This window comes from Nannobrachium achirus (genome assembly GCF_963921795.1).
Source record: "Nannobrachium achirus genome assembly, chromosome: 20".
Lineage (NCBI taxonomy): Eukaryota > Metazoa > Chordata > Actinopteri > Myctophiformes > Myctophidae > Nannobrachium > Nannobrachium achirus.
Window position 1 is genome coordinate 6,898,311 of NC_137827.1, and position 25,117 is coordinate 6,923,427.

The window sequence follows — 25,117 nt, forward strand, 5'->3', positions numbered from 1 at the left end:
ACTCCAGAGGGCCACTATATTTCCACCTTCACTCCAGAGGGCCACTATATTTCCACCTTCACTCAGAGGGCCACTATATTTCCACCTTCACTCCAGAGGGCCACATTGCATATTGCTACGTCCTACGTACTTTGTCATTCTAGTATCTCATACAAAAGAAGCAAAAATAGCCGATCTACAAGCTCAAAACGCATCGCAGCGCAATGCGTTTTGAGCTTGTAAATCGGCTGTTTTCACTAGTTTAAATCATTTTTAATATGATAAATTCAAAACGAACGGTTTTGGACATACAAGATTTTCACCCGACAACGACGAAAACTGTCGCTGGAGTAGCGGGAACGCCACCGTCGCCCACTGCAATGTTGTGGCCCTCGGCTTTGTACCCGAGACATAATTCGGCCCTTGGGGAAAACTAATTGGGGAACGCTGGTCTACCTTCTTAGCGATGCACAGCGTGCGGAGGCCCTCTCTGGCGTAGCCGTCCAGGTGTTTCTGTGTCTGCTCCCGGATGTGAGCGTAGGTCTCTGCTGCCTGCTCCCTGCCTGCACACAATGTCAGGAAAACAACAACACTACCGTTTCTGTCACCACCAACGAGATATGTGGAGCTGGTCAATACCTCTACAGCAGGGGTCTTCAACGTTTTCAGGTCAAGGACCCCTTAGCTGAGAGAGAGATGAAGCAGGGACCCCCCACAACCTTTTCAGAGATTCCATGTAGTTTCATTGTTTGACAGCACAATCATCAGTGTATTTTGGATTCATGTCAATTTGTGTTTTCATAATATTTAACCACTTGAACCGTCAATACTTAATGAACTTGACCTTTCACTCTGTACTTAGGCTGCTCCTTTTCCCCTCTACACCAAAGCTCTTTGTCAAAAATAGCCGATCTACAAGCTCACAACGCCTCGCAGTGAGCTTGTAGATCGGCTATTTTTGTCAAAAGTTCTCAGAATATGGACACTAGGGTTCAAGTGGTTAATATAAAAAAAAGGAGGAAAAAACTTTCTATCACTCAAAGATTTGGAGGACCTCCTGTAGTGACTCTGAGGACCCCCTAGGGGTCCCGGACCCCATGTTGAAGACCCATGCTCTACAGCTTTCTGGGCACAACGCTGACTTTCAACATACAGTACATATACATTCAAGAAAGGGACTGCAGATGAACATTTGCCAAGTTGTTAAGTTTGCTAGTGGTGTATTTACATTACATTGGTATGTATTGTTCATTAACACTTAGGATGCCATTATTTTGGTAATTGTTTGGATAGATATATACAGAGTGCAGCCATTCACTGCGCTTTATTTTGAAGAGCCCCGGGAAGCCGCGATCGTGTCCATGTTGTGGAAACTCACAAAATCCAGAAGTCGACCAGGGTGTTTACTTTCACACAGAAATAAAAAAATTCGAGCCGCGGCCAACCGCCGCGGCCCAGTGTCGCCGTGAAAAAAACCGTTTCTCAGCGATCGAAGCGTGTTTTTTTCTGTTGATTCTGAGATAAAGCCTTTTCTTTGCAGCAGCAATGAATAGGAGCATATGGAGATTACACGATTCACGGTGCGAGCGGCCGAGTTGCATCATGGGATATGAAGTGTTTTTGCTCTCCAGCCACCTCGCCTGTTTACCTGGTAACCATGGTAACCAGGTGACGTGTCCCTGGACGTGCTAACGGGGACGTGGCGTCGCACCACGGTCATTTCTATCACGTTCCAGCAGGGACGTGCTGGCCATTGGGAAAAGAGGGCCAACTCCCGAACGGCCGGTTCATTCCCGGCCGGTACAGGCCGGCCATTAGGAAAAAATTAAAAATAAAATGTTGGCATTTGTTCCATTTTGGGGGCTGGATGGCCAAAAAAGTAAGTCGTCACTGTCGGGCAGAAACCTTGTATCTTCAAGTTTCAAATGTATACATTTTTTCGCAAAGCAAAGCTCTGCTTCATCATACAAGGCCGTTGCACAAAAGTGGTGAAAACAGCAGATCTACAAGCACACAACGCCTCGCACCGCGAGGCGTTGTGTGCTTGTAGATCGGCTGTTTTCACTAGTTTAAATCATTTTTTAAATGATAAATACAAAACAAATGGTTTTGGACATACAAGGTTTCCACCCGACAACGACGAAATATAACTCATGTACAGTAATTGGCCCACTGGCTTGTCACTTGTCATGATCTGAAATGGCAAATCTTTGAGTAGCAGCAGCGCTATATAGAGAGATCTCTCTCTATAGCGCGCAATGAGGGCCTCTACAACTCTTTTTCCCAGGCTGAATCAGGGGCCCAGCACGTCCCTGCGTTCCAGGACGTAATTGGCATTGTAAGTGTGATGCTGGTCCCTCACCTTGCGGCGGCGGCGTCCCGGCCAGCTCCATGATGACGGAGTCGGCCCCCTTGGTGTAGACCACCACCTGTCCCGTCAGAGGGTGGCGCACCACCACCGACATCCTCTTCCTCACGGAGTCGAAGGGCAGCACGTGCAGCAGCTGGATCACAGAGCAGAGTTAGGAGAACACCTGATAACTACTGGTCTGGCCAGACAGACCAGGAGCGCAGAAAAGGTTATAAAATCAGACTGACAGACTGTCAGTTCTAGGGATGGGACGATATGAAAATATAAAAAATATAAATACTTTAAAAAAAAAGCAGATCTACAAGCTCACAACGCGTCGCAACGATACACATAGTGACCTTGTAGATCGGCTATTTTTTTGGCAAAGACATTTGATAGAGAGTGGAGAAAAAAAAGACTGTATCAAGTACGTATATTATACGTACCTTTTACCCATTATAGAGAGTTTAACAAATTTACTGCTACAGCCCAAGTTGCCCGAGTTATTCCCGAAGTCCTATATGCCACAGCCCGAGTTGCCCGAGTTGGCAGCCATTTTGAAAAAATAAAAAATAAAATGTTGGACCTCCTTCTAACTACTAGGCATGATCACAATCGCGAAATTGTATGGTTAACCCCCATACCAACCCCATCTTTCAAACATGGCGGCCATTTTTGTTTACAAATGAAGAAAACATAATGGCTGTTATCTCATGAATGCCTGAACGGATTTCCAAGCGTATTTTTTTGTTTGAAAGCTGTGAACAGCCTGCACACACGTGGTGCATGATCTAGGCATGGGCGTGCACTATGAATTACATGGAAGTCTATGGAGACTCGTGGCAGGGAGTAGGGTTGGGACCCGGAACCGGTTCTTTCGGGTACCCGGTTCCGAAATTGAAGAACCGGAGCCGGTTCCATCATATTTTTATGAGCGGCTCCTAAAACGAGTCCTGGAATTTCTCATCTGCCTTAATTTGGCTCAGCTGTGAGCTGCAGCTGTAACAAGCGACTGTGGTGACGTCACACGCCAACTACATGAGTGAGCGAGGTGCGCACACACACCCATGGAGAACCGACAAGCGATCGCAGCGGGGAAGTGTAGCGTAACAAACTGAACCATGCCAAAGGCGATAGAAAAAGGACTGGGAGTACGGCACGCAAACGCTCCAAAGTTTGGTTGTACTTTGAGGAAGATGAAAATGAACACGCAAAGTGCAAAAAATGCTATGGGGAAACATCTTAGAACACATGACATTCAGGTAGGCAAGGCATGTACTGTGTTTGACAGTCTACGGAGGTCTGTACCAGCAGAGCCCCAGCTGGGCGCCTCGCAGGCGGGGGAGGAGGATGACATGGAGTCGGCATCCGGTTCCCTTTCTCCAGGCTAGTACTATTACCAACTACCCACTACGGAGCTTGAAATAAACATTTAACTAGGCTTGTTGTACATCTGTTGTGTATGGCGTTCCTGTTATTAAAACGCTAAATGATGCGACGTTTGTCTGATGTTGTATGAATAACGTTAACTATTGAGCCATAAATCAACAAACGTCGATCTGTCTGTACTTAGTTACAAGTTACAACTTACTCAACTGCTGTCAAATTGGTTCCAAATTAATGTGCCTAGTTAAATGTTTATTTCAAGCTCCGTAGTGGGTAGTTGGTAATAGTACTAGCCTGGAGAAAGGGAACCGGCTGCCGACTCCATGTCGTCATCCTCCTCCCCCGCCTGCGAGGCACCCAGCTGGGGCTCTGCTGGTACGGACCTCCGTAGACTGTCAAACACAGTACATGCCTTGCCTACCTGAATGTCATGTGTTATAATTGTTTCCCCATAGCGGACGTGCTTCCACCTTTGTGGTAAATTAATGCATCACATTTTTTGCACTTTGCGTGTTCATTTTTCATCTGGGGGCAGGCAATGTTTTAAGTGGTACCGGATATGCAGCTCGGCAAATAAAAGGTGAATTGAACCCAGTGCATCATGGAGGACGATTTCACGATAAATTATAATATGATTATCGCGAGTGTTTTATTATCACGATAAACACAAATATTGCTTATGGTCCGATCCCTGGTGTATATACAGTACATAGTGTACCTGCACGGCCAGGCTGCCCATCCCCGGCAGCTCCACCAGGAGGCGCTCTGCGGAGCGTGCGCGCAGCGTGCAGCGGTAGGCTCTGGCGGCGTGGACCAGAGCTGCCTCGTCAGGGCTCTCTGCCTCGTACAGCAGCTGATCGTCTGTCAGGGAAACAAACCTTTATTTGTAGGGCACATTCAATAGAATTATTGAATGCTATTATTGAATTATTTAATTTAGCTATTGAAAAATAGCAGATATACAAGCTCACAGCACGGCATCGAGTGCCGCGCTGCGAGCTTGTAGATCTGCTATTTTTGAAAAAGTCGTGAAAATGTGTGCAAATCTTTGAATATGTAAGCAATTTACCCCGAGTGAGAGGACATTATGCTCTGATAATGTCCTTTGTGAGGGGGTGATCGGACGAGGCGAAGCCGAGTCCGATAACACCCTCACACAGGACATTATCAGAGCATAATGTCCGACCCCGAGTGGTAAATAGCTTTTCTACCACTTTTTTCCGTATACATGAAAGAAAACACATAGTTGTAACTTGCAAGGATATTAAGTTACAATCATTATTGCCTATAAAACTTCCGCGACGACAGCAAATAGTTCCACAAACAACATCTTCTACTCACCACCAGATGACGCCAACTCCATGCAGAGAAAGATGTCTAGCATACAGCTAAGCTAACGTCAGTTAGAAGGACCGTTCCGGCCGTAAATAGAGGCTGTTCGCTTCCAGAAAGGCATAGGTTCAGAGAAAAGGGGCTTTAAAGTTGGCGGATTGCATTGGATCCAAATAAATCGGCGACGTCGTACGCACGTTAGTAAACATAGGACCGCTACGACCGTCATATGTTGGTTGGGGGAAAGGTGTTCCGACTACCTCCTGAAGTCCCCGGATGTACACTGAGGCGCATTGATCTCGTCCTCACACAACTGCGGCGGTTGTTCTGCCATAACCTCCGGAATTTAGCCAATCAGAATCCAGTATTTGAACATGTGACTAGAAAAAGTGGTAGAAATGTATTTTTAAAGCGAATGTTTTGCTTCTGGGTGGTCCCTGGAACTAAATATTTTGAGTTGGGGGTCCTTGGCCAAATACATATCATTTTGGGGGTCCTTCACATGAAAAGGTTTGATAACCACTGACATAGTAGTCTCTCAAGAACAGACTAACCGAGCTCCATTTAAGTGAAAAGGACCTTTTCTTTGACGATGGCTAAGCCAGATTGCTGACATAGGTTTTTCAAAACATCTTAGGATTCAAAAGACACTTCTAGAATTGGGTCAAAATTCTAATTTTCACGATTTTTCAAAAATAGCAGATCTACAAGCTCACAGCTTGTAGAACTATTTTTTCAATAGTTAAAGCATTCAATAATCCTAGGCCTGAATGGGTACAAGGATTCACTGCGGACCTAAGTACCTGCACCAGGACAAATATCCACTCGTCCGAGACAGTTTGCCCTCCTGGCCCCCAAGCTGTGGAATAAACTCCCTGTCACACTTAGAACTACAGACTCACACGCTAGCTTTCGCTGTGGACTAAAGACTCACCTTTTCAGACTCCACCTAAACACATAGCACTACTGAAACACTCAATGACCATACATGAAGCTAGTTAGCATTTGTTTTTAGGTTTTTTTAGAACCCTTTTTTTAGATTGATATTCATATGCATTTGTTATATTGTTGTTGATGTTCTGACATATTATCTTGTTTATTATAGTGATGTATTATCTGCTTATTGTAAATCGCTTTGGATTAAAAGCGTCTGCTAAATGCCTAAACTGTAAACTGTACCTGTGTTGTCCTGGGTGTTGTCAGCAGCGCTAGCAGAGCTGCTAGAGAGGACGTCCATGTGTTGGGCCGGAGGATCTTCCTCCGTTGGCCAGCCTTCCTCCTCCTCTTCCTCTCTGTCGCTAGCGCTGTCGACACCATGGAATGTCAGTTGACCATTCATTGAAATGGGGTTTTACTTTTTTCTCTTAATTTAATGTAACAATGTAGTCAGGCCTACCCGTCGCTCCTCTCAACCTGTGTGGAGGACTCGGAGGCCAGGATGGAGGCCTCCAGTTCTCCTGGCTCCTCCATGCCCTCTGGGTGGTGGAGCCCTCCGGTGTGGGTGGCGCTGGGCGGTGGTGGAGGCGTGGCGGGGCTGAAGGAGCCGGCCTTGCCCCAGGTGAACAGCCTGCGGGTGAAGCTGTGAGGGCTCTCGTTGGCCTGGGGACCCCCGGACAGCGGGGGACCCCCGGACAGCGGGGACAGGGCAGAGAAGTGGCTCAGGCTGAAGCGTTGGAACAGCAGCTTGATGTCCTCCAGGGACTTGAGGGGAGTCCTGGAGGCCTCGGGGACCTGGACCTGAGAAGACAACCATCCAGAGAAAAATTATAATAATACAAGTTTATTGCGACCATCAGGTCGCAGTTACTGTCAAAACCTCGACCAGCTGTCCGTCTGTCTGTCTGTCTGTCTGTCTGTCACACGTCACACTTTTGCCCTGCTCATATCTCCGCAACCATTGCTCAATTCTCACATGCCCCTCTACAAGCGCCACCATGAGGCCGATTCTTGCAAAACACATTTTTGGACACTGCTCCTACAATTTTTTCCCTAAAATCACGCAAATTGGTACACAGTATGTCTACACTCATCTCATCAACATGGATCTGTCCCATTTAGCGCCACCTTCAGGCCGATTTTTTAAAACACATTTTTGGACACTACTCCTACAGATTCTGCCCTAAAATCACCCAAATCGCTACACAGTATGTCTACACTCATGTCATCAACATGGATCTGTCCCATATAGCGCCACCATCAGCCCCATGTTTTCAAACACATTTTTGGACACTGCTCCTACACATTTTGGCCTAAAATCACGCTGCGACCTGGCGGCCGCTTATCTCCCAATTAGGGAGTCTTACTGGTAATAATACATTTCATGACATGAAATGCAGCTCAAAGCACTTTACAGAGCTGGAAAATTAAGCACAAGTGCTTAACAGAAAAAAGTACTGTACACATAATTACAATAAAGCAGAAAAAAATAAAACATTGAAGAACATTTAAAACATCAGTAAGGACTCAACCATAAAACACATTTTCAGAACAGTGCAGACTTCAATAGCAGCACAGGGATTCAGCTAAAAGAAAGAGTAAAGAAATAGGTCTTGAGCTGTGCTTTAAAGCTATCCACAGATTATGCCTGTCTCAGGTGTGGTGGGAGTTTATTCCAAGCTGTCGGTCTGTATTAGCAGAAAGCTGCTTCACCATATTTTGATATGTCATTTTAGGCACATCGAGCAGGTCTGCAATAGAAGAGCATGTTCAACCACTGAAGGTCATCACAGGCATAGCACTGTCAATAACACAATTAATGAGTACCTGAGACGAATAACAATCTAAGTCTGTATTTTAAAATGTTGGATAAATACATTTTTTTGATTTACCAGACTGTAAACCACAAACTAGAACTTTTTAATTTCTTAAAGTCTTAATGTACTCCCCCCTCATTTTGTTGAGTTAGATTATTTTACTTAACTCATATATATTAGGAATTATAAGACATAATACTTATGGAAAGTGGAAAAACAGTCTCCAGCAGTTTGTGGAACAACAGTCTAAGTCCGTACAAGCAATATTCAGCAGACAAAGGGAGCAGCTAACATTAAAACAGACAATTAAACAAAATGAGGGGGGAGTGCATTAACAATTTAACAGATTAAAAATGACTAGCTTGTGGTTTACAGTCTGGTAAATCCAAAAATATATATATTAAAAAAAAAAGAAATATGGACTTATACTGTTATTCGTCTCAGGTATTGACGATGATCAAAATGATCCTCCCCTGTGTATTGCTACATCAACCTAATTTTTTAACAAATATTCCTCCATGGACAATAAACACTACAAAGATGCAATTGCAAAGTGCAAGTGTGGTTGCCGTGACGCGAGTCACTTGCAAATGAATTCCTTCTTACCATTTGAATATTCCCCATTCAATGGGGAAAACCAGTAAGACACCCTAAGGTCGCACACATGGGCGTGTGCACACTGTATAAGATATAGCCCCATATATGGAGATATAGCCCGATATATAGAGATCCCTGATGTCATCAATATCATTCAGGAGAAGGATATAAGATATACTGTAGCCCCATATGGAGATCACTGATGTCATCGATATCATCCCAGCTCAGCAGAAGGATATAGGATATAGCTCCATATATGGAGATCCCTGACACTCCATACATGGGCATATACTGATGACATCAGGGATCTCAACATACTGTACCTGTTATGGGCAAAAATGGACAAGGACTGACAGAGAGACATCTCCATACATGGGCATACAAATGACATGGACTGATGGATACAAAGAAAAAAATATCACTAGCCCAGCCCAGTGGTAAAACTGATATTTACTCACATCCAGAGTTTGTGCTGCTTGTTATACCCATATATGGAGATCTCCGTTTCTGTCAGTCATTGTCCCTTTTATGGCCATATATGGACATTCCCTTATGGACATGGCCTCTGTGAGCGTGTGATGTCACAGAGTGAAATCATCAGTGTCTCCCCTCGGTGATGAGTCAGAGTGATGTCAGAATGTGACATCATCAGGACCATAATAATGCTCGCCAATGTTGTCAGATCATCAAACGACCTTCCCACCTCTCTCAACTGACAACTCTTGGTAACCAACTCCATTTCTCCAGTGTGATCGTTTTCAGACCCCCTGTGGTTTCCTAGTTTCCGGTTCCACAATCGTGTTTCCTGTACTTCTGAGTTCCTGTTAAGCCATCTTTGGATTAGTCAGTAAGGAGCGCCAGTGTCAGCAAGTCTGCTCATGCGTCCATCCACCTACCCTTGTAACAGCATATAGAACCCACTGGTTCTGGTTTGATTAAGACATGTTACACTGGACAGTGCATCAGAAAGGAGGACCAAGGAGGTCCAACCATGCCGCGGTGGCAGTGGGTCACAAGGTGTACTCCTTTGGAGGGTTCTGTCAAAGTTGCAAAAAAGCCCACGTGGGTCAGATTGATATGCATGTCTTCAACACAGTGTCTTTGTGCTGGGAGAAGTTGACGACTCCAACAGGACAACTTTCCCTTGACGTTCCCTGCATGCGCTATTACCACACAGCTGTGCTGATAGATAATATCATCTACATCTGGGGAGGAGAGAACTGTGAGACAGATGACGATGACGAAGCCTTCGAGGTGCTTTATGCATTTGACGTGGACACCCACAGATGGTCCAAGCCCAGTGTTTCTGGGACGGTTCCAGAGCCGAGGTTGGGCCACTCAGCCTGTGTCTTGGGGAAGGTCATGTATATCTTTGGAGGGTGCAACAGGCTGACTGGATCCACGTCCAGGGACGTCTACAAGCTGGACACCACCACGATGGCCTGGTCTTTAATTCATACGAGAGGCACACTGGCACCCGAGTCATCATGTCACTCTGCCACCATGATAGGGAGGAAGATGTTTGTATTTGGGGGCCGGTCAGACGACCAAGAGAGAGAGGGCAAGGGCGACTACAACAACATCAACGTGTTTGACACAGAGACCGACCGCTGGCTGGAAATACCTGATGCACCGCATCCAGAAGGACGGCTGGAAATACCTGATGCACCGCATCCAGAAGGACGCAAGGGTCATTCAGCCTTCGCTTACAACGGAGAGCTGTACACATTTGGCGGTGACAACGATTGCATGGATCCGAGCGTCATTCATTTTTGGAAATTAAATTCAGAGACATTCTCCTGGAGGAAGGTTGAGCCCATGGGGAAAGAATTAAGCCTGTGTCGGATGTCTGGAATGTGCTGTTGCGTGGTGGGAGATCGTATGGTCCTATTCGGAGGATACAGAGACAGACACACACCCCATGACCTGTATGTCTTAGACTTAAATCCTAGTCTGCAGACATTGTGCAAGGTAGCAGTTATTCAGTACGGTCTGGAGCAGTCAGGACTCCCACACAACATCAAGTGGGAACTGCATAGAGAGAACAATGGATCTCAAAAACAGGGCCACAAAACTAATACGTCTGTGCTAAAACGTCACTTGGTTCTCCAGGGGCCCTTGATTTTGCCCCTGGTGTGAAGCCTCTGGGCGACATGTGACCTGGCCCTTTAGGGCGAGGTTGTGCCAATTATTGGCCATCTGGCCAGTGATGTATATCGGACCAGTTACTCATATATGGAGATCCATGTACTGTATATAGTACATCCCTTTTATGCCCATACATGGAGATCCCTGTCTGAACCAGCCACACATATGGGCTGTCTTCTTCCATATATGGGCATTCCCATATGAGGTCCTGTTAGATATGGGCTTAATATTGATGACATCAGGGATCTCCATATATGGGCATAAAGGGATTCTGTTAGAGTGGTTCCCATGACATCACAACATACAATATCTTTTATGCCCATACATGGAGATCCCAATCTGAAACAGCCACACAGATATGGGCCATGTCTTGGTCATATGGCCAGTGATACATATCGATGAAATCAGGGATCTTCATATATGGGCATAAAAGGGATTCTGGAGAATACCCATATATGGACTTTTACATAGGTGATGTCAACTGTGATATCACCTGTGGTGTCACAGTGATGTGTCAGGGGAACCACAGTGTCAGGAGTGACCTACAGAGATACACGACATCACAGTGACATCAGAGCATGATGTCAGCTTGGCAAACCCATAGACCGTAAAAATGTGTACACGTCGTACACGCGGACAAGCTGTGACGTTTCTCATAGTAAACTTGCGGCCCAATTAATCTTTGTCTGGACACCCACAGATGGTCCAAGCCCAGTGTTTCTGGGACGGTTCCAGAGGCGAGGTTGGGCCACTCAGCCTGTGTCTTGGGGAAGGTCATGTATATCTTTGGAGGGTGCAACAGGCTGACTGGATCCAGGTCCAGGGACGTCTACAACACCGCCACAATGGCCTGGTCTTTAATTCAAACGAGAGGCACACTGGCACCTGATTCATCATGTCACACTGCCAACATGATAGGGAGGAAGATGTTTGTATTTGGGGGCAGATGAAACGACCAAGAGAGAGAGGGCAAGGGCGACTACAACAACATCAACGTGTTTGACACAGAGACCGACCGCTGGCTGGAAATACCTGATGCACCGCATCCAGAAGGACGCGAGGGTCATTCAGCCTTCGCTTACAACGGAGAGCTGTACACATTTGGCGGTGACAACGATTGCATGGATCCGAGCGTCGTTCATTTTTGGAAATTGAATCCAGAGGCATTCTCCTGGAGGAAGGTTGAGCCCATGGGGAAAGAATTAGGCCCGTGTCGGATGTCTGGAATGTGCTGTTGCGTGGTGGGAGATCGTATCGTCCTATTCAGAGGATACAGAGACAGACACACAGCCCATGACCTGTACGTCTTAGACTTGAATCCTAGTCTGCAGACATTGTGCAAGGTAGCAGTTATTCAGTACGGTCAGGAGCAGTCAGGACTCCCACACAACATCAAGTGGGAACTGCATAGAGAGAACAATGGATCTCAAAAACAGGGCCCGGGACCATCGTTGACGTCTCCATATTTGGGCAAGGTATCAGCTGGATTCAGCAGTTAAGAGGTCAAGAACCGCCCATATATGGAGATTTCAGAACCACATTTTCAGAATTTAGTTTTGATTTACAGTAACTATTTTATTAAAAACAACATATTTAAGCAGTCTGTACTTAAATACAAAACTAATACGTTTGTGCTAAAACGTCACTTGGTTCTCCATGGGCCCTTGATTTTGCCCCTGGTGTGAAGCCTCCGGGCGACATGTGACCTGGCCCTTTAGGGCGAGGTCGCGCCAATTATTGGCCATCTGGCCAGTGATGTATATCGGACCAGTTACTCATATATGGAGATCCATGTACTGTATATAGCACATCCCTTTTATGCCCATACATGGAGATCCCTGTCTGAACCAGCCACACAGATATGGGCTGTCTTCTTCCTTATATGGGCATTCCCATATGAAGTCCTGTTAGATATGGGCTTAATATTGATGACATCAGGGATCTCCATATGTGGGCATAACAGGGATTCTGTTAGAGTGGTTCCCATGACATCACAACATACAATATATGTTATGCCCATACATGGAGATCCCAATCTGAAACAGCCACACATATATGGGCCATGTCTTGGCCATATGGCCAGTGATACATATCGATGACATCAGAAATATCTGAACTTCTATCTATCTGTTCCACGGACTATGAGAGAACCCTTATTGCTGGTGATACTAACTTGCATGTGGACACTGTTACTGATCTTACAGCTATGAGTTTCTTACAGTTACTGCATTCCCTTGATTTTGATCAGCATGTTACCGGGCCAACCCACAATCAAGGCCACACCCTTGATCTTGTGATCTCTAAAGGGCTAAATATTTCTATGGACAGGATTATCGCTAAGCCTGATTTATCAGACCACTATTTACTGTGTTTTAATATGACTGTCTCTGATCTAGAAAAAAACAATAGAGAATATACTATAAAAAAGAGATTTTTCGGTTCCTCGGCAGCAGAAGAGTTTGCCAGCCTTCTTGCGTGTGCACCCCGCCTTCCTGATATTCCCTCAGTAAATGATATGGTTCAACGTTTTAATCTTAAATTGGAGTCAGCTCTGGATATAGTGGCTCCTATGAAAACTAAAAAGAAATATAATTCCAAAGTAACACCCTGGATAAACGATCATATACGTTCACTCAAAAAACAATGCCGCAGAGCAGAGCGAGCTTGGAGAAAAAATAAATTAACTATCCACCTACAGATATTTAAGGCGTCAACAGCCACCTATAATAAAACCATGCGTCTGGCTAGGCAGGCCTATTTTTCCGGAATTATTAATGAGAATAAGAACAATGCTAGGGTCTTATTCTCTACCATTGAACGCCTTTTAAACCCCCCCCAGTCCTACAAGCAGTCACTCCCTGCCTCTAAAGCAAAGTGTAATGAGTTTGCATCCTTCTTTGACAACAAAATTGTTAACATTCGAGCTGGTATTACGAATAATACTGTCACAAATGCAAATGCGGTTAATGGTGCCATGTGTAAAAGCATCGATAAATCTAGGGGGAGCCTAGTATCATTTTGTGCAATTGATGAAGAGGAACTTCGTAAAACCATATCGCAAATGACATCGTCTTCTTGCTCGCTGGATGCAATACCCACGCCGTTTCTTAAAGAGGTTGTAGACTGCGTTATTGAAGATATCCTAAAAATAGTAAACAGCTCTATACAATCAGGTGTCTTTCCAGACTCACTGAAAACGGCTGTAGTTAAACCCTTACTCAAAAAACCCAACCTTGACCCGTCCGTGCTGGATAATTATCGACCCATCTCTAATTTGCCTTTTCTGGGCAAGGTCCTAGAAAAAATTATCTTTCATCAATTGGATGTGTTTCTGCAGAACAATAAGGTGCACAACAAATTCCAATCCGGCTTCAGGAAAGGACACAGCACAGAAACTGCACTTTTAAAAGTTATTAATGATCTTAGGGTGGCTGCTGATAACAAAGATGTGTCCGTTCTCCTACTGCTGGACCAATCGGCGGCTTTTGACACAATTGACCATACAATTCTAATACAACGTCTCGAACACTGGGTAGGACTGTCAGGTACAGCTCTGTCCTGGTTTTGCTCTTATCTGACAGGCAGAAGCTACTCTGTTAATCTAGCTGACTTCGAGTCAAACAAACACAACATCTGCTCTGGTATTCCACAGGGCTCGATTCTTGGTCCTTTATTATTCTCCCTCTATATACTGCCGCTGGGAGAACTTATTTCCGCTCACGGTGTGAATTTCCATTTCTATGCTGATGACACCCAGTTGTACCTTTCGGTGGCTACGGACGACCCCTGTGCTCTAGACCCATTGCTGACGTGCGTGTCCAGCATAAAATGCTGGATGAGTGAGAACTTTCTCAAGCTAAATGAGGACAAGACAGAAGTTCTCATAATAGGTTCTACTGCCCAGAGAGAATCAATAATAAATAGACTTGGTAACCTGGCTAAAGAAAATAACACCTCTGTTAAGAACCTGGGGGTGATCATTGATGCTGAATTAAATTTTAATACACACATTAATCATGTCACGAAGATTGCCTTCTTTCACCTTAGAAATATTGCGCGAATTAGAGCCTATCTGTCGCTGAACGATGCAAAAACGCTGATCCACGCTTTTGTTTTCTCTCGGCTTGATTACTGCAACGCACTTCTCTCTGGTCTGCCAAAGAAAACAACTGACAGATTACAACTTGTTCAAAATGCAGCAGCCAGAGTTTTAACAAAAACTAAGATAAGAGAACATATTACTCCAGTTTTAGCGTCGCTACACTGGCTCCCGGTTGTTTTTAGGATTGATTTTAAAATTCTTTTACTTGTTTATAAAGCTCTAAATGGTCTGGCACCTTCGTACCTCTATAACTGCCTGCATAGATATGTTCCAACCCGCCCACTCAGGTCCTCTAGTGCAGACCTACTTGAGGTGCCAACAATGACATATAAAAAATATGGTGAAGCAGCTTTCTGCTTCTATGGACCGACAGCTTGGAATAAACTACCACTACACCTAAGACAGGCAGCCTCGGTGGATAGCTTTAAAGCACAGCTCAAGACCTATTTCTTTACTCTTGCTTTTAGCTAAATTTTTTAATCCCTATGCTGCTATTGACGTCCGCACGGCTCTGAAATTGTTCTTCAATGTTCTATGCTTTTATTTTTTCTTGCTTTATTGTAATCATTTTACTTATCTCTTTTTTATGTATTTTTTATTTCTATTTTACTTTTTCTCTGTTAAGCACGTGTGCTTCATTTTATGCTCTGTAAAGCACTTTGAGCTGCATTTCATGTCATGAAAGGTGCTATACAAATAAAGTTTTATTATTATTATTATTATTATTATTATTATCAGGGATCTTCATATATGGGCATAAAAGGTTTTCTGTAGAATACCCATATATGGACTTTTACATAGGTGATGTCACCTGTGATATCACCTGTGATGTCACAGTGATGTGTCAGGGGAACCACAGTGTCAGGAGTGACCTACAGAGATACACAACATCACAGTGACATCAGAGCATGATGTCAGAGTGGCAAACCCATAGACCGTAAAAATGTGTACACGTCGTACACACGGACAAGCTGTGACGTTTCTCATATTAAACTTGCGGCCCAATTAATCTTTGTGCCAAGTTTGGTGCGGATGGGAAAAGTTATTGGCAAGTTACCATCACTCACGGTTCCCACACATCTTTACCAATTAATTTCCAAAACTTTTCCAAAACTTTTCCAAAACTTTTCCAGAATATTTAACAAGATTTCCAGGACTATATAACAATAATTCAGCTCAATAACGAGTCGCTTACTCCTATGCGAAATGCCCAAAGACAGGTTGTGTATGCCAGTGGTTCTCAACCTTTTCAGCCTGTGACCCCCAAAATAATCATATTTTAACTGGGGACCCCCCACCCTGACGAGCACTAAGAGTTGAGGAATTTTGTATAACACGTTTCTATTGTGACAATAGCAGATCTACATGCTCACAACGCCTCGCAACGCGAGGCGTTGTGAGCATGTAGATCGGCTATTTTCACAATTTCTGCCTCTAATATTTGACAATTTGGCCAATGTTTAATTTGTCATTTCAGAGGTATTAACAAAATCAATAACCAGAGACAATGCATAGCTATTTTTTCCAGGACCTTCCAGGACCATTGATAAATTCCAAAACTTTTCCAGTACTGGAAAAATAATTTTCTAATTTCAAAATATTTCCAGGAATTTCATGACCGTGGGAACCCTCTGTTCCTCTGTGGCACCCAGCAGTGGACTCACCACGTGTCGTGGCTGGCTGGGGGAGGACACCACCACCGTGTTGCAGATGGCCAGAGCCATGAAGAAGTCCACGATGTAGGTGAGCTCCAGAGTGGGCGGGGCCACCCAGGGCGCCACACCGCCACTCACAGCCAGCAGCGGAGGAGGAGAGGCCAGGCAGTTCAGCTTCCTCACCAGCAGGGGGTCCGGGACCACCTCTTTAGCCTGGAGAGAGAGAGAGAGAGAGAGAGAGAGAGAGAGAGAGATAGAGAGATAGAGAGAGAGAGAGATTTAAAATTCAAGTTTCCTAACAAGCTTACTGTGTGTTGTGTTAACTTGGGATGCCATTATTTTTGTAATTATTTGGATACAGAGTTCCGCCATTCACTGCGCTTTATTTTGAAGATCCACCGGAAGCCACGATCGTGTCCATGTTGGGGGAATTCACTACATCTGGATGTTTACTTTCACACAGAAATGAGGAATTCTAACCACGGCTGAAAAACAGCACTGGAAGAAAAGCGGTTTTCTACGATCGAAGCGTTTTTTTTTTAGGTTTTTTTTGTTTTGTTTTTTTAAGATTCCGAGATAAATCGGCCGTTTCTTTGCAGCAGCAATGAATAGGAGCCTATGGAGATTAGACGCTTCCGAGTTGCATCATGGGACATGACGTTTTTTTTTTTTTTTTTGCTCACCAGCCTCCACCGCAGCGCCTGTTTACCTGGTTACCATGGCGGTGGCTATCACGTTCCTGGACGTAATTGGCATCGGAAATGTTAATGTGGGCTTCACATCCTCAACACAGCTGATTCAAATCACTTAACAAAGCCCCATGTAATCACCACGCAGAGATGCAGGTGCCACAGGCTCACAGCAGCAACAGCAACCAATCTGCACACAGAGATGCAGGTGCCACAGGCTAACAGCCAGCAAGAGCAACCAATCAGAATGAAACTGTTAAGAGGAACAGGAAGTGATGCCCAACGTTCACGCAAGGGCTCATGGGACACTGGAAACGTGTGGATAAGACAGGTAATACATGGTATCTGTCTAATAAAATACGTAGTCACATCTGTAATTAAAGTGTTCTATATGATGACAGCTTTACATAGCGAACAGGATAAGGAAAGCAATCATGATCATCATGATATCATGGCCTTGTTTAGGATTGGCTGGCCCGTGTTATTCAAAAGGTCTGAAATCAGCAAGTAAAGTTGAGTGAAATTGGACCTAAATTGTACTTGAAATATTAACTTTTGAGTTCTAGAGAAGACAAGACAAAACAAAATTGCAAATGGCTCTCATGGTTGTTAAGATATCGTTGGCCAAAAAAGATATAACGAGTTCCTTTCCTTTCAGTCGGAATTGTATGAAATACAGTCGTACAGGACAGTAGAGCAGGGATACTCACATAACTGAACCTGTGGGCCACATTACAAAAATGGCAAGGGGCCAGTTAATACTGGCCCCTAATAATACTTGATAACTTTTGTCTTTCATTGGAGCCTTACATTGTCGATCTGAACAACTGACACTGTTTTCTAGCAAATCAAACATAGTGGTAATGAATTTGCATGAGATGGTAAAATGAAAACATCCGTCCATTTTGGGTTAAAGTGCAGGTTCTCTGCATCAACTTTTCAGCACTTGCTGAGGCTCATCTTTGCCGCTGCTCTGAATGAGTCCACGCAGTTTTCCCTTCCTGGATGATTATTCATGTAATAGTAATGCAATAATTAGGCTAAAGATGATAAAGATGAGAACTTCATTGTCTGAAAAAAATAATAAGGGTAATAATAATAATGATTATTTTTTGATTGATTGGTGGGCCTGTCAAAATTGTGCCATGGGCCGGGAGTGGCCCGTGGGCCTGAGTTTGAGTATCACTGCAGTAGAGTTTGTGTGTGATTTTCAACTGCGGTACATAATGTAATCTACAAGTACAGTAATGGAATAAAAGTAATGTAATAAAGTACAGCTGTGTGTGTGCGTGTGTGCGTGTGCGTGTGTGTGTGTGTGTGTCTTTCATGTACAAAAGATAAGTCATGTTAATTGAAAGCGTGGGGAATAGGTTGTAAGCATACAACAGCACTAGGAGATAACATACAGTAGTACACTATTTATCAGTGAGACTGGTGTTTACACTGTTGCTACACACACCACAAACACATGTTCAAATGATTCATTACACATTCACAGTTCACTGAGCTGAATGATTACTATGTTATCTTAGTGCTCGTTAACTAGTTAGTTAGTTTTAGAATGACACAGTAGCGTAACTGTGTGAGCTACTGCACTTTTAGTTTCTCTGGAGCTCATAAGAGCCACTGCACGTTGAGTGTGTGTGTGTGTGTGTGTGTGTGTGTGTGTGTGTGTGTGTGTGTGTGTGTGAGTGAGTGAGCGAGCGAAAAATCCCCACCTGCCCACAAGTTGTATTTACCTGCCACGTTCAGCCAGTGTCAACCCCTGTATAAAACGGCTATAATAATCGATTATGTCACGTTGCTGACTAGATTCAGAATCGTGCACGGCTGAATCGCGATGCATCACTGAATCGATTATTGTTGACACCACTAGTGCTAAGTGCATGCATAGAGTGTCTGTTAATTAATTTGACACATACACCAATACCTCATTTCAAGCCGTCTTCGTCGATGTATGCCTCACATGTTGATACCTCGATGTCGATATATTTTAGATATATTGCCCTGCCTTAGCCTGCGATATATATTTTTTTTAGTGGACAGATTTCTTTGTTCTGTTGCTGTTGGTTGTCATGGAAATCATGTGTGAGTCTTTTTTTTAACTTTAGTGCAAGGATATAATTAATTATTTAGATACAGTGTGCCACCATTCACTGCGATTTATTCTGAAGACCCCTGGAAGTCACGATCGTGTCTATGAGGTGGAAATTCACTATGTTGTGATTGTCACGACGGCCGACCGTCGCTTTGATAGGGGGCCGTGAAAAAAAAGTGTCTTTGGAGATAGATTGCGAGAAAAAGCTGTTTCTTTGCAGAGCAACGCATAGAGGCCTATGGACATATTATACACTTCCTGATGAACGTCATCGATGCCTAACTGGACTGACATTTCCGTCAGTTTCCATTGGCAGTCATGGCTGCCAGTTCCCACCTGATGTTGTGTGGGATTTCCGACTGCTTCAGACCGTACTGAATAACTGCTAGCTTGCAGAGCGTCTTAAGACTAGGACTCATGTCTAGGATGAACAGGTCACCTGGTGCATTGTATTCTCCAAAGAGGATGATACGATCTCCCACCATGCAACAGCACATCTTATAAATCACATTCGGTCCTTTCCCCTTGGGCTCAACCTTCTTCCAGGAGAAGCTCCCTGGATTGAACTTCCACAGAACACTGAAGGTCTGTTCCCAGTTCTCACCACCAGCTATGTACAGCTCTCCATTGTAGGCAAAGGCTGAATGAGCCCTGCGTCCTCCCGGAAGAAGTTGTGCCGAGACATGGATCTTCAGCCAGCAGTCGGTCTCTGTGTCAAACACTCTGACGGTGTTGGAGTGATACCCGCCCTGCCTCCAGCCCCCAAACACAAACATCTTTGTCCCGATGATGGTGGCAGAGTGCCAGTATGTAGCAGGAGGTGGAGCTCCTCTCGTGTTAACTAGAGACCAGACCATGGTGGTGGTGTCCAACTTGTGCATGTCAATAGTACATCCAGTCAGCTGGCTCCATCCTCCATGGATAAACATGACCTTCCCCAAGACACAGGCTGAATGATACGACCTTCCCTCTGGAACGGTCCCGGAAACCCTGGGTTTGAAACATCTGTGGGTGTCCACGTCAAATGCATAAAGCACGTTGTAGGACTCATGGGTAGGGTAGCTCCTCCCTCCCCAGATGTAGACGATGTATTCTACCAGCAAAGCTGTGTGGCCCTCGCGCCTGGAAGGAAGCTCAAGGTGACGTTCTCTTCCTGTTGTCACCAGGGTCAATTTACTCCAGCATAAAGACACTGTGTTGAAAACCGCTGGTTCCACTACTGGGATTTCTTAGGATTTTTGATATGTGTTTAACTAACATATTTATGAAACAAACAAAAAGAGTTTCAGTTGCAGTTAGTTTGAGGTTAATTCCTACCAGTAAGACGCCTAAGGGCGAAAAGCAAGGTCGCGCCATCTGTCTTGGCCATATATGAATTCTGAATTCATCTGACAGAACAAAAAAAATAACGAAAAAAGTACAGAAAAAAAAAGTTTGCGGACTGTCAATATAAACGTGTGTGTGTGACTGTGTGTGTGTGTGTGTGTGTGTGTGTGTGTGTGTGTGTGTGTGTGTGTGTGTGCATGTGTGACTGACCATGCGGCTGCAGAAGGCGCTAGTGTGTGTGTGTGTGTGTGTGTGTGTGTGTGTGTGTGTGTGTGTGTGTGTGTGTGTGTGTGTGTGTGTGTGTGTGTGTGTGTGTGTGTGTGTGTGTGTGTGTGTGCGCGTGTGTGTGTGTGTGCGTGTATGTGTGTGCGTGTGCGTGTGTGTGTGTGCGCGTGTGCGTGTGTGTGTGTGTGTGTACTGACCATGCGGCTGCAGAAGGCGCTGGTGCGGGGGGGTGTGTGGGTGTGGTCGGGGGCGGGGTCGAGCCCCTCCTCCGCCTCCTCCTCATTGGTCAGCGTGTGCAGCGACACCGACGAGCGGTTGCAGGTCAGCGAGCGACAGCTCAGAGACTTCACCGAGACGCCTGACCGCAACGTGGGCGAGCGACCGTGCGACGTCTCGCTCTCCTCCGCCTCGTACACCTCCAGCCGCCGGGCTGCACACGCACACACACACACACACACACACACACACACACACACACACACACACACACACACACACACACACACAACATTTGTAACTCAAAAATTTGCTTCTGGGGTGTCCCTGATACATAATATTACGAGATGGGGGTCGGCGGCCAATTACTGTACATATAATTCTAGGGGTCCTTGACATGAAAATGTTTGAGAACCACTGACCACTGTTTGAGAAACACGTGTTTTTCAAAAACCTTAGAATGATTTCGATTTTAGAAGACACTTCTAAAATCAGTCAAAAATATTCAAAGACTTGCAAATATTTTCACTATTTTTCAAAAATAGCAGATATACAAACTCGCAGAACAGCACTCACAATTTTTCCAAAACTTTTAGAGGACTTTTCCAGAATATTTAACCCAATTGTACAGTAACAATCATTGAGCACCATAATGAGTCTCTTACCCCTATGTGCAATGCCCAGAGACGGTGTAGCAAAAATAAATAGAATATACCGGTAGATAGATTTTGTGCCATTTTATTTGCTACACCACCTATCCTAGGGAATAGGATCAGGCTGCAGCAAGTTGAGAGCCTGTAGATCTGTTTTAACATGCTTTAAATGTGCCCTGGACATGACATTGCTTTATGCTTTTCCTAGGGAGGCTGGGGGTTAAAACAGCATCCAATTAATTCCCTATGGAAGTCACATACATTTAGGCTGCAATCACACACGTTCGGCGAAAAACTAATTATGTTACATATATACATGTGCGATGTTAAACATGTTTTAAAAAAAAATGTTTTGTGAATTAAGTCAATAGCCAAAAACAAAGCATGGCCAAATAATTCTCCAGAATTCTCCAGGAACCCTGGATTAATTCCAAACCTTTTCCAGCACTGGGGGAAAAAAAAATCTAATTTCAAAATATTTCCTGGAATTTCATGACCGTGGGACCCAGAACAGCGATGAACCTCACCGTTGTCCAGGTGGGGGTACTCCACCCCGTAGATGGTGCAGCGGCGGAACACCATCTTGTTCTCCGTCAGCGTGCCCGTCTTGTCAGAGAACAGGTACTGCACCTGGCCCAGGTCCTCGGTGATGTTCAGCGCCCGGCACTGGATGCTCTGGTCCAGAGCCTCGTTGTACAGGTCCAGGTCGTTCTGCATGAAGTAGATCTGACCCAGCTTCACGATCTCTATGGACACGTACAGCGAGATGGGGATCAGCACCTAGAGAGAGACAGAGAGAGAGAGAGAGAGAGAGAGAGAGAGAGAGAGACAGAGACAGAGAGAGAGAGAGAGAGAGAGAGACAGAGAGAGAGACAGAGAGAGAGAGAGACAGAGAGAGAGAGAGAGAGAGAGAGAGAGAGAGACAGAGAGAGAGAGAAATCATCATGTGAATGGTATGTTGGTAGCCTGGGATCATTAGAGACTTTAAGTTCCAACGGTTTTCAGGACGGCTCCGCCAGGCGGAGGTATGGCTGATATGACCCAATCGCCGTAGCAGTCAAAATCGTTAAGCAAACAGCCGTCGGTGATGGGTTCCCACCCCTTTTGAACACTTTGGTTCCCATGGCGATGCGTCTATGCAGCAGGCGTTGTAGACGCTATGTGGAAAGGTAGCTTCTGGCGTAGTAGGAACGGCTGCGACGGCAAGCAGGTTTATCTATTGAGCACTGATCCATTTCCGCTTACTGTAGCCGTCTGCCGTAGCCGTCGGAGCTTGGAAGTCCCTAATATCTTTGTTTCCGGTCTCTGATCCGGTCAGTAGCGGAAATAGCTTTGCGTCACGTTGTAGTTTGTTGTAGTTACCAAACGGCAGGAAACACCGTTTTCTTTTTCGCAAACCGGATCACACGGCTAGTTTTAGAACGAATGCCAGGCTTTCCTCCGAGTTGGAAAGTCTAGTGACTCGAGGGTAGGTAGTTTGTGACTTTGCATGTTCATGTCGCTGGCTTCGGTTGATAATGAACGGTAGCCCATAGCTTTGTTATCTTCATTGATGATGAATAGCAGCCCACATCTAGATAGATATGCGCCGGCTTTTTTTGCACGGGGGATTAGTCTGATTCCAGGCTAGCCCGTAGCAGCTCCAGACCCACCTGCAGCACGATGATCATGGTCCAGAAGACGTAGAACCCAGCCAGGGCGGGAGGGGGCTCATCACCTACTAGGAAGATGGGGTCTTTCAACTGCTTCAGCCAAAGGCCATGACCTAGAGAGACACACACACAGGTTTTTTTTTTTTTTTTTTTTACACAGGTTTTTTTTTTTTTTTCCTAATTGCCTAAGCTGTAATCCTGGGCTCTGCTCTCCCTCTGCCAACCTGAGGATAGCCCTGAACTGAGCTCATGCTTCCTTCAGTGCATGAGGAGTGAGCAACAGTAAAACAGTATAATTATGGAGATAGGAGCTCCGATGCTGCGGTACGAACCTACAACCTAATCTAAACATAAAACAGTATAAATATGGAGATAGGAGCTGCAGTACGAACCTACGGCTCCGGCGAAGCACATGAGGAAGAGCAGGAGGACGCACCACAACACGTCCACGTTGAGACGCCTCTCCAGTGCGCTGCGCTTGTAGCGAGGACCACTGTTGTTCTTCATGGCCTTGGTCTCATGACCTGTGATGGATGGGTTTATACGTTATGTACAGTACAGTACAGTACAGTACAGTACAGTACAGTACAGTACAGTACAGTACAGTACAGTACAGTACAGTACAGGCTTGTAACGAGGACCACTGTTGTTCTTCATGGCCTTGGTCTCATGACCTGTGATGGATGAGTGTATACGTTATGTACAGTACAGTACAGTACAGTACAGTACAGTACAGTACAGGCTTGTAGCGAGGACCACTGTTGTTCTTCATGGCCTTGGTCTCATGACCTGAGAGGAAGCAGTCTGTCTGTTAGTGGATATGTTTTAGTTCTGTCACATTCCTGATGGTTTGATGAGCGGATCACAGGAGACTCAGTAGGGGACTCTTTGAGTCACATAGGACAGTGGTTCTCAACATGTGGTTCTCAACCTGTGGGTCGGGAGCCCCTACTTATTTTGGGGGGTCCCCGGAGGATTAACTTAAAGTTATACCATGTAAGTTTTTTTATAAAACAAATCTTAAAATTGTCCTAACTGTTAAATCGCTAAAGTTTTAGAACACCCACATCCCCTACAGCCTTCTGTAAATATGTTTTCTATGATTCTGACCGGGGACCGGATTTCGCGGCAAAATTACGTCATCATACGCTACCGGCCAATCACAGCGAGGGTTATACACTGCCGGCCAATCACAGCGCATCTTGCTGACTTCTCAGGAAGTAGCTTGCCTCAACATAACAACAGCAAATACTCGGGTGAAGGAGTCCGTTTCTCCGGAATGCCTGAACGCACAGGAACCAGGGACCCCTCTAAAGATAGATCTCGGCGAGCTGCAGGCGTACGCGGTGGTGAGAGGCCCGGTCCGCGGCGAAAAACGGCCGAAAGACGCGGACGCGACCGCGGTTTGCTATACAGCTCTGACCACTAGAGCAACTTACACAGTATAGCTTTAATGTGCAGCATTGTTTTCTCACTCAACAGTAAACAAACCTTATAGTTTAAGTGCATAGAGGGTATCTGCACATTTCTAAAGTGACAATTTAAGGACTTTTTAATACCTCTAAAATTACTAATTAAACATTGGCCAAATTGTCAAATATTAGAGGAAGGCATAATGATTATTTTGGGGGTCGCGGTGGGAAAAGGTTGAGAAACACTAACATAGGAGGAGGAGATTAGGAGACTCTTTGAGTGTCTTTGAGACTGTCATCATCCAAATATTGTCTCAAGAATGCGATAAAAAATAAATAAATAAAATAATCTCCATATATTCAAGGCTTTGCACAGTGTGTAACTGATAGAAAATAAGTAATTTCTTAGGAGTGAACTACTCCTTTTTTGGAGTTTAAGTCTCCTACTTTTGCAGGGGGACCGAGCCCACGTTGACAACCAGCACCTGATCTAATCTGATGACACCCGATAGTGACTTTAGAAGAATGCAGGGCAACGGGGCCA

The 25,117-nt window shown here is 44.9% G+C and overlaps 1 protein-coding gene across 1 annotated transcript in view; it reads right to left on the reverse strand.

Moving 5' to 3' along the window:
• The window catches only part of atp10d (ATPase phospholipid transporting 10D), a 133,197-nt gene that overhangs the window by 59,183 nt on the left and 48,897 nt on the right, over positions 1-25,117 (reverse strand). The window contains exons 8-17 of the mRNA XM_080751388.1: positions 23,554-23,685; positions 23,162-23,274; positions 22,037-22,289; positions 20,838-21,070; positions 16,312-16,515; positions 6,444-6,784; positions 6,227-6,351; positions 4,434-4,576; positions 2,342-2,483; positions 436-542 (exon numbers count right to left, since the gene is read on the reverse strand). Of these exons, the coding sequence (XP_080607514.1) occupies positions 436-542; positions 2,342-2,483; positions 4,434-4,576; positions 6,227-6,351; positions 6,444-6,784; positions 16,312-16,515; positions 20,838-21,070; positions 22,037-22,289; positions 23,162-23,274; positions 23,554-23,685 (1,793 nt within the window). The remainder of the gene's footprint in view (positions 1-435; positions 543-2,341; positions 2,484-4,433; positions 4,577-6,226; positions 6,352-6,443; positions 6,785-16,311; positions 16,516-20,837; positions 21,071-22,036; positions 22,290-23,161; positions 23,275-23,553; positions 23,686-25,117) is intronic.